Below are 16,880 nucleotides of genomic sequence, written 5' to 3'. Positions count from 1 at the left end.
ACTGGTGTTTTTTTCTTTTTTCTTCTCTTTCTGTCAAACACACCAGTTACTTTGTCTTGATTTTCTTTCCTTGGCTTTACTTTGTCACCCGTGCTTCGTTTCTGTGTCCACCCATGTGGTTTCAGCCGTTAGGCAGGGTTTAAACACACACCCACATACTGTTGAAGGACATACACATTTTGATATCTAGATTATCTAATGCACTCTGTTCTAATGGAAAATTTATGTTCTCACCTACTGAGCACAAGTCCTGTTTCATTGCTAATTTATACATCCCTCTCTCTGCATCCCAGTCTCTCTCTCTCTCTCTCTCTCTCTCTCTCTCTCTCTCTCTCTCTCCCCCTCTCTCTCTCTCCCTCCCCTCACTCCACCCACGCTATCATCTGTAGTTAGTTATTCAGCTCATGTACTTATTCTGCTTCTACACCCCCACATCCTCCAAACGCTGGCAAAGTTTTGGCTCTATACTAGAAGCCCTAACACACATGCACACTCCTGGGTTTGAACACACACACACAGACACACATCCTATTTTCGCATTTAAGCTAAACATTATGAAAGCCTCTCAAAATGCCATTCAGTGATTGATTGAATGGCCTGATGGAACCAATTGAATTGTCCCCTACGTGCACAACCGGCGCCATTAGGCAGTTTTCCAGACAGACCAAAAGCAAGCACTCAGCGGCTGAGAGCCATTTACATCACCATCTACACTCTGCCTATTGCGCTCAGCACCATGGCCTAATGAAGAGTTTGCTTTCCAAAATGAGGTATCTGGCTTTCAAAAGCACCTACTCCTGTTAAGTGTTCAACACAACAAGCAGATAGGACCAGAAATGAGCAGGTACTTTCCCGACTTCGACTCATTTTGCTGCACCTGATGATACACCTCATGTCTAGCTGCTTAAGAAATGGTTATTACTGAGCCCATACTTTGCAAATGTCACACGTCTGTCAGTGTTTGAAGTAAATACCTATTGAAATCTTGTAAAATAATAGACTGCAATATAATTTTTATGTAATTTGGCAAATGCCAGAGCCACAAGCTACACTTCCAAAATGACAATAAAGGAACTCAGTAATACTCTAAACGAGAAGTCAGATTCAACTAGATCAAGACCCATGAGTAAACAGCGGCCGTCAAACTGACGTAAATGTCAAAGTGTGACTGTACCGCTCACTGTCAGCAGCCAGAGCCACAACAAGGTCGCAAATTGAAGAGGACAGTTCAGGCCTTGCTAAGCAGTTTTGACCCTGGTCTCAAAAGGGAAATGTCAAGCTGAGCATATATATGTGTGTGTGTGTGTGTTTGTTGAAGCATGTTGTTGTAGTTGTGTGTAGCAGGTAAGTAATGGTTTGCTCGCCCTCGGCCTCAGTGAATGTATATGTCACACAGTTGGATAGGTGGCTGGCTGACCTCTATATCCCTCTGGGTTTCTCCCTCAGACCTTCACAGCTTGGTGTAACTCCCACTTGAGGAAGGCCGGGACACAGATTGAGAACATTGAAGAGGATTTCAGAAATGGCCTCAAACTCATGCTGCTGCTGGAGGTCATATCAGGTGGATCTCACACACACACATACACACACATTTGCTGTTTGTTTACAGAATCGTATTGGACGATGTACTGTAATAATCTAGTTATAGCTGAGTTTAGAAAGAAGGTCAAGTTTTGCTGTTTCCTTTTTGTCACTTTCTTTGTAAAGAAAAGATTTATGTTGATCAGTTGATGCTCCTAAGTGGTCATTATAGATTTAATAGTGCCTTTATTAGTGCCAAAGTAACATAGTACTTTGAACTGAAACTTTGTATGTACTGCAACCTAAATATGACCCAGTGTAAAAGGGTAGTTCAACTAGAGCCTAAAACCCAAAGAGGCACAACTTTTTGACATTTTTACTGAATTAACAACTGAAACAATAGCTGATAATCAAGTAGATGAATTATCTGGTGCGTCTTTTCTTGTGTTTCAGGCGAGAGGCTGCCCAAACCCGACAAAGGCAAGATGCGTTTCCACAAGATTGCCAACGTGAATAAAGCTCTGGACTTCATCTGCAGCAAGGGGGTCAAGCTGGTGTCCATTGGTGCTGAGGGTGAGGATCCTGCTTTGACTAAAGAAAAAACTCCCCTCCTGTTAGTCATGTCCCCCTGCTGCCTATCATCCCCCTTTTAATTAATATACCAAGGTCACATGCTGTAGTATTTGCATTTCTCAGGCCTACTTTTGAGCACCAGATGGCTAAAATTCACAGCATCAGTAGAATTCAGCCGTGACAGGAAAGTAAAGTACATATCGCCCAGGTGGAAACAAACGCAACAAATTTATTTTAAAATAATTCTCTTTACTGCAAGTTTCTGTATTTTAAAGTGTTGATTAAGTAAGTGAATCACAGTACTTTTATTTTTGATGGACTTGTCATTTTACATGCAGAAGTGTAATATGTCAGCATTAATGTTATCATTTTAAACATTTAATAATAAGGTTTGTATGATTGCAGAAAAGTAGTAGCAAATTGGAGACTAAATTTGCTATTACTTGATGGGTTCCGGAATGTTGGTGGGTTCCAGAAGGCTGTTTCAAAGATAGATCCTGTTACTTTACTGAAAACAAGTTACAATAAAACAGTTACAATAAAAGAACACTTATAGTAAGAGAAAAATGGCTGAAAATAACATTGTTAGTCATGTTTTTATGCTCAGACATGTTTTCATAGCTCTCTAAATGTGATTTATTGAGTTGAACTGGATAAACTTAACAGGGTAATAATCTTCAGTAAAGACTGATAAGAGTTCATGAAAACAGGCATTCTCAGCACTTCAAAAGCAGTTTGTGGATTTTTGTGTGACTTCAATTTTTCTCACTGTAACTGCCATCAAGATTTATTTTCAGCCTTCAGGCCACATTTAATTCAATTTGTATCAAAAGAAATGGCTTCAAAAGGCACAAACTTGTGCAAACAGAGCTTCAGTGAGATGCTTTTAGTCTTTTTGTGTTCACCATTGCTGTGACCAACTATCGTGTTTGTGTTTTTGCAGAAATTGTTGACGGTAATGTGAAGATGACTCTTGGTATGATCTGGACCATCATCCTGCGCTTCGCCATCCAGGACATCTCTGTAGAAGGTGTGTGTGTACTGTATGTGTTACATAAAATAACACTTACTTAAACATTAAAATTGACAAAAGATTTTTTTTATTTCGAAGCTGTTCACTGCTCAATAGAATAGTCATGCTCACAACACCCCACAAACAGCAACTTTCTGAAAGCTTTACATTTCAGATTTTGTACAAATTAAATAGTCAAGATCAATTACTGAGTATTTGAATTGCTCTTACTTGGTGTTTGTTACAAAACCAGGTGAGCTGCTTTCACTTTTTTGTAGTCACAATGCTAAGCTAACTAGCAACAGGCTGTAGCTTCATATTCAACAGACGGATATGATACTGTCAGTCTTTGCATCTCAGCTCCTAGCAGAGAAGTGAATACCCTTTCCAAAATATCAGACTATACTGTGCATACTTTGTGTAACTTTGAAGTTAGTTTGGATGACAATGAGCAATGATTAAGGCAGTTTTTTACAAACACTACTAAGCAGACTGAGGGTAAGTCACTTTTGTCACTAATTAAGGGGGGAAAAAGGTGTTTTTTTTTTTGTTTTTTTTTTATCTGGGAGATCATACATAGTCCAACATTCATGTCAAATTCAAGTCATTCAGATATCACACATATCCATTTACACACACACACACACACACACACACACACACACACACACACACACACACACACACACACACACACACACACACACACACACACACACACACACATATATATATATATACACCATGCATAATATCAGTCAATAGTCTAAAACTTGTTTCAGTGATATTGACCTTTTAGTTGCTGCTCTCCCTTCCATTTTCAATGACATTTTAAGCAGATATATACATTCTTGAACCAAAAAAAACCAATGAACAAAGAAGCTGTCATTCTCACTCATCTACTTGTGAAGATACGCTCACAACACAATCTTTTGGTGATCCTGGAAAATCAATATTTTATAGAAGGGTAGTTAAAGTAAGTCTAGTCTCCATGGGCCCATATACCTGACCCATTTTGTCCACCATGTCAGAAATTTCTCTGATTGCGCCAGTCTTTTCCATAATGTAAATGTCATGTATAATTTTCTACCAGTCATCTAATGTTGGAGCATCTGGTTGTAGCCACTTCTTAGTCAAGGCCTTCGTCCCTCCCACAGGTAATACTCTCATTAAGTATTTGTCTGCTGCAGATTGAGTATGCAGTACTCCAGCTCCCAAATACAGTGTGAAAACATCGGATGGAATAAGTATTTGAAAAGCAGTTTCCAGACATTTATGAACTTCTCACCAAAAGGTGTGAGTTTCGCTCAATCCCAGAATGTGTGGTAATGATTGGCTGCAGTTTAACCACACAACCTCCAACAGTTTGTACCAACACCCTGATGTCTCTTTGTGCAGGGGTAATAAAGAACCTCGTGATACTTTTCCACCCAAATTCCCTCCAGCTGTGGGAAGAAGTAGTTTTCCATCATAATTTACAAATGTTCTCCTATTCTTCTTCAGATATTAGCACTCCTCCTCCTCTTTCCCATTTACCTTTAACATGTTGAGTGTTTGAAAACTTGAAAAACATGAAAACTTTTGTATAGTCCGGATATTGGAAAAAAAAATGTTTTCATACACTCATTTACCCAGAGTTCCACACAAGTCCACATGATTGATCTGTATCTCAGGTCAACAACCTCTGCATCATCTTAGAACTTAGTTTAGTACACGTATGATTTGTTGCATACCTTTGTGCAGTAAATCATCTTTGATCTTCTCCTCCATCCTACGAATTTCCCTGAACTGTATTTGCACCTCGTGTCATTTCAGTCAAGCTTCATGTTGTCAGCAGGTCAGCTCGCACTAAATTCTTGTTTATAAAGACTCAGACCTTGTTCACTCCGTCCTTCCACACGCCTCTGGACCCTTTTACCTTCAAGTGGTCTTCCTTAACTCTCCTTTTATTGCTCCTGCTCTTCAATATTTTGTGCTGTCACGCAGCTTCACTTCTTTTGCAGTCGACCTTGTTCTAACCTCATATAACATCTATTCCCTCCACTAGTGCAGGAAATTATATCTTTAAACCAACATTCAGACAAGCTTGAGGCCTATATTTTATTCTCGTTGTCGATCCTAAACATTTTTCATCTGATTTGAGGTTACCACTTTTGAATAGTCTGAGGCTTCACTCTTAACTCGTCTCCTTTCTCCATCACTCTTTCATCCTGCCTCCCTCTGATGCTCTGACCATCCTCAGCATTATTTCTGCTTCCCTTCCTTATTCAAGATTAATGTTTGAATAAATTGTCTTGTCTCAAATGCTCACCATCTTCCTCCCTCGACTTTTCCAGAGACCTCTGCTAAGGAGGGTCTGCTGCTGTGGTGCCAGAGGAAGACTGCCCCCTACAGGAACGTCAATGTGCAGAACTTCCACATCAGGTGGGTCTGCAACGCCGAACTGTGGCATCAGCAGGGAACTGCAATCACTGGGCTCATATTTCTGTTCTGTGTATAGTTGATCTCTTCTATTTCCAATATTTTTCTCATTGTGAGTCTCCTGTTGAACATTTTGACACCTACCTGTTCTCCGTCTGTCTCATCACGCCTCTCCACAAAAATCTTTACTCTACTTCACTGTTCCGCCTGTGTTTCTTACCTTTCCACTCATGTGGTCTCCTCTGCTTTTCTGCCTCCTCTTCTCTTGACTCAGTTGGAAGGATGGCCTGGCCCTGTGTGCCCTCATCCACAGACACAGACCTGACCTCATTGACTACTCCAAACTGAGAAAGGTGGCCTGTCCTTCCCTGCTTTCTTCTTTTTTTCTCTGCTAGCCAGTGTGTTTTTGGACTTGAATCATGACTCATGGAGTCTTCTTGCAACTGTTTCATTGCTCAAACACCCAATTTCTCCATCATTCAGCGATTTTTTTTTTTTTTTTTTTTTTTTTTTTTTTTTTTCTGGGAGCATATTTTGCTCTGGGTGCTGGGTTTCTGTATCATAATCTAGTATTTTTCAGCCCTTAGTGTCATTTAAAGTATTTTGTAAATAGGATATAAATTTGAGGCCTTGTAGACCATATATTTGATGTTTTAAGAGATTATATACTAGTTTATTGTTGGAGTGTTATTGGATTTTAAGTGTTGACAATTTAAGTGCCAAATTACTAGAATAAGCAAAGTATTTATCATGCCCAGAACTATGTGTTTACAGATTGGATGTATTACAGGAATAAAACAAAAATAAGATGTGCACACTTATTGTTCGCTTGCTAAATCCTGCCAAAACTTTACGAGATTGAAACGTTGCTTTAAGAGGTTTCTTTGGAGTCCTCAGTAATTCATGCAAATCTAATTTTTGTTTCCTTTTTTTTTTGTCCCTTACTTATCTCAAATTGGTATCCTGCGGTAAATGTGTGGTATAGTGTTAATAATGCACATTCTGCCTGTAGGATGATCCCATTGGTAACCTGAACACTGCCTTTGAGGTGGCTGAGAAGTTCCTTGACATCCCCAAGATGCTCGATGCTGAAGGTGAGGTCGTCAAACAAAATCATATGAAAATGAAATGGCAGTAAAAATGACAAACCTGTGCAGCACCTTGTCCCTCGTCCCTCTTTATGCTGACACATAATGACAACTTCCGCTGGAGTAAAATACACCATGCCAGATGGCACAAGGTCCTTCCTACTTAAAAATTCAACCAGCTACATTGAAAAATAAATGCTTTTTAAATCACTTTAAAAGCATGTATTGAAACGTTGTTGTTACTGACCTCAGACATTTGGCTGTTTTTTAGGCAAATGTCCCAAAATGACTCCTCAATACAAGCCTAAATCATAATGTTCCTTACTTTATGGTAGCATCCGTCATTTTAGTGAGTCACTTCATTTCCAGCTGAGCAACATTTCATTTTAAATTAAGAATATGAGTGCAATTTATTTTTTAAACGTACATCCAGCATAACAAAGCTGCTTTATGGAATACAAAACTGACAAGAATAAAGGACAAATGCGCTATAATGACATTTTTACTTTGCTTTGCTTGTGGGCTTTGACTGATCAAGGCTGTTTTTTTAAAAGATGTTTGACTGTTCTCATTTGTTACACCCTCAGATATTGTGAACACACCCAAACCTGATGAGAAGGCCATCATGACCTACGTGTCCTGCTTCTACCACGCCTTCGCTGGAGCTGAGCAGGTGGGGTAGTGTTTTTCTTTTAATTGTAAAATCTTCTATTCCCACTCTTTGGACCTTGGTGCTTCCAGTATAACTAACTGTATAACCGTCCGCATAGTAGAACAGCAACCTTTTAAGAGCGTATGAGTGTTGGTTGTGTATTTTCCATAGATTAAGTGTTGCTACTCTCCTTTGCTCAGGCTGAGACGGCTGCCAACCGTATCTGCAAGGTGCTGGCCGTCAACCAGGAGAATGAGAAGCTGATGGAGGAGTACGAGAAGCTGGCCAGCGAGGTGAGAAACCGCTGCAATCGAATACGCCCACTCTCTGTCTGTCCTGCACATCCTCCTCTGCAGCCACGCTTTAATGTTCCTGCAGTTTAAACCTGCTGCTTTAAAAAAAAAAAAATCTTTCAGGTCCTCCTACTGACTTCACATGACACGGCTCTAAAATCACTGCAGGAAAAATAGATTTTTCACAGTTCCACGCTCATAGAAACTTAAAAAGAGCAGCTGAGAACAATATACCTCAAACTCCTACCATGAGATTAAGGCAGTATATTATTACACTGCAAATATGTAGCAGTCAGTTGATCAGATGATTAAGCAATTTAAAGCTGCTTCAGTGATGATCTTAATTAGGACAAATCAAGGAAGTTGCAGTGAAACAAAATGCATCTACTATTGATAATTTTCATTATAGATTATCTTCTTGACAGTTATTTGATTTATTTGATTTTTTTTTTAGTCAAATGCAAGCTGCATTGTATAACTTTATTATTCTTAGTAGTATTAGTGGTGGTACTATTATTATTTTTATTAGAACTATGTCTTTAGATCTCAAATTTTGACTTGTGTATAGCCTAACGATCCACAGTGTTCACTTTATAGTGGTGTAAAATTAGGAAATAGGCAAAATTCTTGCCATTTGTAAAGCTGTTTTTGTTTAAGCTTCAGTTATCAAACTTATTTTATTTTTTCTTGAATCATAGATTAAGTGGAATTAAGAAGATTTAAGAGAACATCAACATTCAACCAACAGAGAAAATACTGAAAACTACTACAACGCCCTTAATGCGTAATTTTGAAAGTACTGCTTTTTTTTGTTTCTTTTGGGGTGAAGAAGTGTTAAAGAAAGAGAGTAATATGGGAGTAGTTAAAATCTTTCATATCTAAATGACTTTAACAGTAGAACCCATTGAGACAAAGGATAACCAACAAGAACGTACATCCACAGAACTATTCCTCAAAGCAAAAAGGTCGTGCGAAACGGTTACTGAACACTAAAATCTAAGAAAACTTTATACACACCATACAAGCCAAACCTTCCAGATGATTTTGGAACCAACCCTCACCTTTCCCGGGTTTCTTTAGCTGCTGGAGTGGATCCGCCGTACCATCCCCTGGCTGGAGAACCGCGTGGCAGAGCAGACCATGCGCGCCATGCAGCAGAAGCTGGAGGATTTCCGTGACTACCGCCGCATCCACAAGCCGCCCCGCGTGCAGGAGAAATGTCAGCTGGAGATCAACTTCAACACCCTGCAGACCAAGCTGAGGCTCAGCAACAGGCCCGCCTTCATGCCCTCCGAGGGCAAGATGGTGTCGGTGAGCAGGAGAGATTTTTAGCTGCTCAGCGTCGTCGAGGCTTTTTAAGCTTTAACATCAGTTGCAGGATTGCTGTTAGTTTCCTGTGTTGTTTTCCTTCCCTTAAAGCTTGTAAAATACTTTCCTAACACCACTTATATGTTCATTTCAGTCTTACTTTTTTACATAAGTGTCATTTCTAGGGTTTTAATTTGTTAATAATGGTAATAATACTAGTTTTATTTCATTTTCTGGTGAAATTTACACAGATGTTAAAATGTTCTCAAGGCAGACATTACCCACAGTCTAATTTGGAAGAGTGCAGTCAGCATTCAAAGCTAAACTCCCTCAAACAAGTGAAAATAAATCAAATTAATATTCTTGTTCTCTGCGTGCAGTAATGACAAAACCTCTCCCTCTCCATCAGGATATTGCTAATGCCTGGAAGGGTCTGGAGCAGGTGGAGAAGGGCTACGAGGAGTGGCTGCTCACCGAGATCCGCCGTCTGGAGAGACTCGACCACCTGGCTGAGAAGTTCAAGCAGAAGTGCGGCATGCATGAGGCCTGGACTGGAGGTACGGACCAAAGAAAGGTTTGATAGATAAAAGAGACATAATTTGCATGGAATGTGCAGGTTTTCATTTTTTCTGTAGTTGTTTTAATGCCAAAGAAATGCAAGTCAGATGGTCTGCAGACTCCACAGTGTAAAAGCATGTTGTCTTTATCATTTATCAGAGCACAAACTGTGGAAATGGAAAGAATAGTCAGACATTTAAACCTCCGACAGTCTTTGAACTGATCACGTGATGGACCATTCTGTCAGAAACTTAACCAGCAGTGAGTCAGCTGCAACCGGCCGTCTCATGACAAAAATTCAGACTTTTTGGCTGCACTGCAGGTGGTGTTTGCACAGAGCAGATAGGAGACAAGTATGGAAACACATTTAAAATGTGGTAAAACATCTGTAGTTTGTGGAGCCATTTTTGCCACTGGTGGTAACATACGTGAGCACTTACAAAAATGTTGTACATGCTGATTCTAGATGTAATTTTGTGAACTAAATGGTCAAAGAAAATCCACTTTTGTTGATCAGTTTATGAAAATATAACGTTGTTATACTGCACAAAATACGTTGGAGCTCCCTCTATGAATATTGACCTGATATTGCAGTATGTAGAAATTAAACCGAAGCAAAACATGATCAGAAGCTGTTTGGGTTTCAGAAAGTATAAAGCAGATACAGATGAGACCACAGGTAATTTCCTACTTGCTCATGTCTGTCTGCCACTTAGATTTACAAAGAAGGACCTAAGATTTTTTAAAAAATATATATATATATTGTGAAGAATAAAAATGTCATTCAAAGATTATCAGATATTTAAAGGTGACACATTGTTTTTGTTGTCATAGTACTGTCAGATTAACTATGGTTATTAGCTTTTAGTAACTTGTTTCTTCCCCATCTCACCTCAGTCATCTGTGACTACACAATCTAAGGTAACCTGCCTTAATGATGATAAATCACATGATATAATGATAGAGTTGTACACGATATAATGATTTATGGGGACATTAAAACACTATGATGAGTCTGAGAAAAGGAAGGAAGACATATGATTGGAGGCCACACTAAAGCAAGAGCTGCATAAATTTAAAAGTTTGTAGTCCTGACTTTTCATTGTGTTTTGTAATGTTTCCACAGTTGATGAAACATCCGTGTGTTTCAGGTAAGGAGGAGCTTCTGTCCCAGAAGGATTATGAGTCGGCCTCTCTGATGGAGATCAGAGCCCTGATGAGGAAGCATGAGGCCTTCGAGAGCGACCTCGCCGCTCACCAGGACAGAGTGGAGCAGATCGCTGCCATCGCCCAGGAGCTGAAGTAAGACCAGGGATCACAAAGGAACTGTGGAGCGTTTTTAAGGTGGAAGTGTGTAAAGAAAACTGAAAGAAATTAGAGCTTTGGAAGGTTTTCGCCTTTTGAGCTGAAGTCAAGTGTTTTTATGGTCTTTATTCGGCAGTAAATTGGTAGAAATATCCAACAGTAGTGTGCTTATTTGTAACGTTAAGGTCACAGCAGGTTGCAGAGGAAAAACGTGTTAAGAATGAAGATTATGCAGATGAGTGGCTGTTTGGGAAAGAGAGATTGGAGTGTTTCAGGAGTATTAATGGCCTTGATTAGAGAGAGATGTTTAGAGAAGATGAAGCTGTGAATGCAGCCCAGAACAAAAAGATGCAACAGTTGAGTGGAAAGCATATTAATGAGAGTGATAAAAAGATGAAAGGAATGTTCATGAAAGCACAGAAGCTCTGATCTCAGACTTTCCATATTTCTCCCCACTCCTCAGGGCTTCTTTTCAGATAGTCTTGAGATGATCCCTTTGATGTTATATACAGTATGTGAGCAGATCCGCACCATAAAGCTGAATATGGATGTCTGCCACTAGTAATTTATCAGTCAGCACTCAGAAGCACTTATGTTCTCATATGACCCCTCAGTCACAGGAAAGGGTGAAAAAGCATTTAATATTCTGGTTTAGTATGTGTCAGAGGTTTGGGGTAAATGTGATCACTGCACAGAATAGTTGATTTTCACTTTTTTCTGCCCTAATATATTTTAACTGTAAGTTTATCATACATCGCAGAGGTAGTAACTAACTACAGTGGATCACATTGTAAAGTTACCTGAATATTCATGCTAATGGTTTAAATAGAAATGCTACAAATGATCTCAAAGGAACCACTCCACTGTTAATAAAATTAGATGGGAATCTGACCATAATTAAAATACATTTTTCATGATTATAAATCACTGATAGTCGTGTTTTTTGCTCTCCTGCAGTGAGCTGGACTACCATGATGCTGCCTCAGTCAATGCCCGCTGCCAGGGCATCTGTGACCAGTGGGACAACCTGGGCACCCTCACCCAGAAGAGGAGGGACGCTCTGGAGGTAAACCTTAAACAATATAATTTTTTTTTAAACAAAAAGTTGCAATATAATCTTTAACACTGGCAAATTCCACTAAATAATTATTTGTTCTGAAAATGCTCAACGAGTCGGCTGTAAACTAGTGATTTAAACAGAATAAATACCACATTGTTAATTTCAGATCACACGCTGATTGAGTCCACAGCTTGGCTTTGGTAATCAGAGCGTTTCTGTTTCTGTGACTGCAGCGTGTGGAGAAGCTGTGGGAGACCATCGACCAGCTGTACCTGGAGTTTGCTAAGAGGGCAGCGCCCTTCAACAACTGGATGGACGGAGCCATGGAGGATCTGCAGGACATGTTCATTGTCCACAGCATTGAAGAGATCCAGGTACCCCCCATATGTTACAATACAAGCACTGGGTTTTTTGCACCTTTTCTTTGTAATTACTCATAATTACATATGTTAATGTTAGACCCCAGATTAAAATATTGTTTTAGAATGTCACACCTGCTGTAAACTGTCTCTTGTGCTTGATGGACAGTAAAAAATAGTTCAAGTCAATAATCACAATCGATTTAAAAACAGAAACGGCTCAATCCGGTTATTCCTCTAATTTTAGAAGTGCCTACTCAGGTTTTGTCACATTGGATTTTATTTGCATTACCACTGACACACAGGGTCACTCTACCAGAGAATTTCATTTATCCAAATGCCTGTAATTTGCTTTTCTCTACCTGACAACTAATGCACATGGGTGCAGGTTTTGAATCTAAATATTTGAACTGGCAGGGATTTACTAAAAGTTAATTGGAGTAATAGATTAATGACAGAGTAGGGCAAATATGTATCAATGTTTTTCAGGCATTATTTGCTGTTTACTCCCAGAGAGATGAAAGCTCTGATGACATTTGAGCTGGCTGTGAAACAAGCTGAAATTCATGAGCTAACATCTGACTACTGCAGTCAGTTTCTATCTATACAGCTGCATGAAAACAGACTATTCAGTACTTAAACAAGACCTACAGTTAACAGGATTAAAGCTCAAACATGTTTGCCTGCCCGTGCTCTTCACCGTCTCTGTTCTCCTGTACAGAGTTTGATCACAGCTCACGACCAGTTCAAGGCCACTCTGCCCGAGGCCGATAAGGAGCGCATGGCCACCATGGGCATCCACAACGAGATCCTGAAGATTGCGCAGACCTACGGCATCAAGCTGTCTGGAATCAACCCGTACACCACCCTCAGCCCCCAGGACATCAGCACTAAGTGGGACACTGTGAGTCAAATCCAACATATCCAAGAAAAATCATGTGGGGGTTAAAGTCAGGTGGCAGCAATGAGAAATAACACGTTGATTATTATAAATTATGGATTAAATGTATCAGGAACACCTTTAAAACCAGTTCATTATTTCTTATCTGAATAAGTTGACATTATGTAAACAGGATACGTCTACCTAACGCTGTGGACTGCATTTGGTCATCTGGCTAATTATAAGTACAGTACTTACACAGCGGCAGGTCAGAAATAGTACCGTACTTGTAGCTTAGAGTGACACTGAACACCGCAGGCTGTGAGCTCTCAGGGGAAATCAAAATAACTGCTCAGGACTATCTGTCAGTGCAGTCATAGTGACACAAATCAGACCGACTCTGCTCAAAAAATAGACTTTCCTGTGACACTTATGAAACTGGAGAACTAGACTCACTTTGCAAACTTTACTAAATTTATTTGACTTCTATAAAACTAAATTCACTGAAAGTAAAGCACTTTACTAAAGCAGTCTGGTAATATTCAGGTGAATGTAAATTGTATGTAAAACATCTATAAAGTTGTCAGTGACTGAATCTGAATTGTCTGCAGGTGAAGCACTTTGTGCCCCTCAGAGACCAAATGCTGCAGGAGGAGGTGGCCAGACAGCAGGCCAATGAGAGGCTGAGGCGCCAGTTTGCTGCCCAGGCCAACATCATCGGACCCTGGATTCAAACCAAGATGGAGGTATGGTGGTACTGTCACGCTACACCAGACTTTGACTCTTCTTGTGTAAAGTGATGCGGGCAATCAGCCTGAAAAATCTCTAAAACACGATAAACACAGTAGAATTTATAGCTCAGACATCAGTGCCTGTAGAAGATTCACAATTTAGGAGTTTCTGTACTATGTAGACACTTTAATTATTGTGTCGCAAACCATAATGTTGCACGGATAAACTGATGCATTAAGAATTTAAAAGGCTATAAAACACAACCTGTCAGTACAGAACAATACAGTGACACATGTAGAGGTATGTCTTTTTACATTTTAATTTTCAAGACAATTTGAAATAAATTGAAATGTGATAATTTACTTTTAGTTCCACTTTTGATTGATCAGTTTAAAGTGAATTTGCAGATTTAAAACTGGTGAGCAGGACACATAAGCTGGTCTATATGTGTAACGCTGTTAAACCAGAGCAGCAGGACTGCATGTAAAGCACAAAGGAAAGATTAGGTGCAGAAATAATAGACGTCATCATTGCCCTCCCTGCTTCTTGACTCTGCAGGAGATCAGCCATGTGTCTGTGGACATCGCCGGCTCCCTGGAGGAACAGATGAACAGCCTGAAGCAGTACGAACAGAACATCATCAACTACAAATCCAACATCGACAAGCTGGAGGGAGACCACCAGCTCAGCCAGGAGTCTCTCATTTTCGACAACAAGCACACCAACTACACCATGGAGGTGCAGCGAACGTGACCTTCTACGCTCCACCTTTAGTGTGTTTGTTTAGTGTCTGCTGTCTCTATTTGATCTCTTCCTTCTCCTTCACTTCCTCAGCACATCCGTGTGGGCTGGGAGCAGTTGCTCACAACCATCGCCAGAACCATCAATGAAGTGGAGAACCAGATCCTGACCCGCGACGCCAAGGGCATCAGCCAGGAGCAGCTCAACGAGTTCAGGGCCTCCTTCAACCACTTTGACAGGGTAAGACATTTCTAACTGCTGTGCCTAGAAATGATTGTTCATGTTGGAAATTTGTTTGCTTTTTAGCTACTATTTTAAAGATGAACGTCCAGAGGAAACACAAACTAATCATTGTTTTTTAATGATCAAAATCAGTTTAATTTAATTTGCAATAACCAAATTTCAAAACCAGTTCAGTAAATGCTCCATATTGTAGCACCAGCAGGGAAATAAAACATGAGCATGACTACAGTGACTCAGTAATCTTATCATGTAATGTACAAACTGTTATAGAAATTAAAGCACAGTTATCTTTCTCCTTTGCAGAAGAGAAACGGCATGATGGACCCAGACGACTTCCGTGCCTGCCTCATCTCTATGGGTTACGATCTGGTCAGTGCACTGAGCCAACGTCAAGAACAGACTGACACTAAGAGAGGCTTCACTTGTTTACAACACTTTGAATGGATTCAGCAGGATTAGTCAGTTTAAGGACCAACTGATAGAATGAGTCCAAATAATTTAATGTACTTATTTACTGGTTGAATTGTACAGTGATGATGTTGAAGTGAGACGTCGTTTTGCCGACAGGGTGAAGTGGAGTTTGCTCGCATCATGACACTGGTGGACCCCAACAACACGGGCGTGGTGACCTTCCAGGCCTTCATCGACTTCATGACCCGCGAGACCGCTGAGACCGACACCGCAGAACAAGTCATGGCCTCCTTCAAGATCCTGGCATCAGACAAGGTAAGCGGACACACACAGCAGCCATTTAGCTTTACACACAACACAATCATCAAGTTTAGCTCATTATTAGTTCCATTTGCAACACTGTAGTTGCTGAGATCTGAGATATTACAGCAACGGGATGTAAACTAGTCATTTTAGAAACAGCTTTCTGTTGCATCTTAACTTTATTAGTCATGAAAACACGATAAATGTTTTTGATAGCTGAGGTAAGGGATTAGATAACCTGATTTCTGTGGACGACACATCGTCTTGATACAAATATGACTCCTACTGAAACTTAAAATGATCTATTAAATGTTGACAATCCAAAAATTCCACATCAGGTTTGAATTATTGATGTCATTACATAGTTTGTCCACTAGAGAGCACAACCAAGTTTACTTTAGCTGTAAAATGCCCCCTCCAAAATATACAGCATGTTAATTTATCACAAACAAATTTAGGCAATTTGTATCTCGATGAACTTTCACTGAAACCAACTCAAATTAACTTCTTCTCTTTATAGGGGCAGAATATTGTTATAGTAAGCAAGTCATGCTTCCAAAAAAAAAACCGTAAGGATGAAAGAAAAGATAATTATGAAGCCAGGAGGTAAAATTTCCAAGAAAAAAAATGAAATCATGTGATAGAAGTTGAAATGTACAAGTCAAAAATGGTACTGGGTAAAATTAAAGTGGTAGATTTATATCAGACTATATACACTGGCCTTCACAGATTATCCTAATATTTCCTTGTTCCCAGATGTCAGTAGTTAAAATTCAAGTTTAGAAAGTTCCAAATTAGTAGCACTTCAATTTAAAGGCAGTTTGGCTTCAAAGATTTGGTCAACTGTCTTTGATCACTTTACTGAGCAAATACAATCTTGACAGATGCATCAGTACATGTAGATTTCCATTCATCCAGGTCAAAATAATTAGAATTGCTCCAGTAAAAGGCAGTTACAGTTTGTTTTGGTTCTTGAAAACATTTAATCTCTCATCCAAGAGACTTCCTCGGTTGTGACTGATTTGTGGTGAACTCCAGGTATTAATTATCAGCTCCTACTGAAGTGAAGCTTCCCGGGCTGAGAGGTTACAACTGCAGTATAAGGAGTTGATAGGTGGTGGGTCACTTTTGATAGATGGCTTCCTTCACTACTCTCAAACAAGCGGTCTTCTATGTTCAGAATATGAACATTAGAGCCATTAAAGTGTTGTGGTGTAGTAGTTTAGTCTCCCCTGTAGGTGTGTTTAGTCCTTGCTTTATTGAACTTCATGTACAACATTGCTCAACTATTGTTTGGTGTTTTCATCAGGAGAACCAGTTTTTGTCCAAGAGTGTAGCTGGGATGTTTTGTTTTCAAAATAAGAGTTTTCCAGATAGCCCACAAACATACGAGACAATGTTGTCGTTACACCTGTCTTTC

General features: G+C 39.7%; 2 protein-coding genes across 3 annotated transcripts in view; one reads left to right on the top strand and one right to left on the bottom strand.

The window, feature by feature from the left end:
* Window positions 1–16,880, top strand: part of actn3b (actinin alpha 3b) — a 43,576-nt gene that overhangs the window by 23,214 nt on the left and 3,482 nt on the right. For both annotated transcript variants that reach the window (XM_051944018.1, XM_022202200.2), the window contains exons 2-20: window positions 1,447–1,561; window positions 1,975–2,094; window positions 3,038–3,124; window positions 5,443–5,530; window positions 5,802–5,880; window positions 6,540–6,621; window positions 7,203–7,288; window positions 7,468–7,560; window positions 8,641–8,871; window positions 9,278–9,425; window positions 10,578–10,728; window positions 11,689–11,797; window positions 12,025–12,165; window positions 12,872–13,054; window positions 13,642–13,776; window positions 14,321–14,500; window positions 14,597–14,743; window positions 15,050–15,115; window positions 15,314–15,472. In XM_051944018.1, the coding sequence (XP_051799978.1) occupies window positions 1,447–1,561; window positions 1,975–2,094; window positions 3,038–3,124; window positions 5,443–5,530; window positions 5,802–5,880; window positions 6,540–6,621; window positions 7,203–7,288; window positions 7,468–7,560; window positions 8,641–8,871; window positions 9,278–9,425; window positions 10,578–10,728; window positions 11,689–11,797; window positions 12,025–12,165; window positions 12,872–13,054; window positions 13,642–13,776; window positions 14,321–14,500; window positions 14,597–14,743; window positions 15,050–15,115; window positions 15,314–15,472 (2,400 nt within the window). The remainder of the gene's footprint in view (window positions 1–1,446; window positions 1,562–1,974; window positions 2,095–3,037; window positions 3,125–5,442; window positions 5,531–5,801; window positions 5,881–6,539; window positions 6,622–7,202; window positions 7,289–7,467; window positions 7,561–8,640; window positions 8,872–9,277; window positions 9,426–10,577; window positions 10,729–11,688; window positions 11,798–12,024; window positions 12,166–12,871; window positions 13,055–13,641; window positions 13,777–14,320; window positions 14,501–14,596; window positions 14,744–15,049; window positions 15,116–15,313; window positions 15,473–16,880) is intronic.
* Window positions 14,855–16,880, bottom strand: part of LOC110956599 (serine/threonine-protein kinase D3-like) — a 28,743-nt gene continuing 26,717 nt past the window's right edge. The window contains exon 20 of the mRNA XM_051944019.1: window positions 14,855–15,457. The gene's annotated coding sequence lies outside the window, so the exon portion shown is untranslated. The remainder of the gene's footprint in view (window positions 15,458–16,880) is intronic.

Source organism: Acanthochromis polyacanthus, chromosome 23 (assembly GCF_021347895.1).
Source record: "Acanthochromis polyacanthus isolate Apoly-LR-REF ecotype Palm Island chromosome 23, KAUST_Apoly_ChrSc, whole genome shotgun sequence".
Lineage (NCBI taxonomy): Eukaryota > Metazoa > Chordata > Actinopteri > Pomacentridae > Acanthochromis > Acanthochromis polyacanthus.
This window is presented reverse-complemented; position numbering and strand designations above follow the sequence as displayed.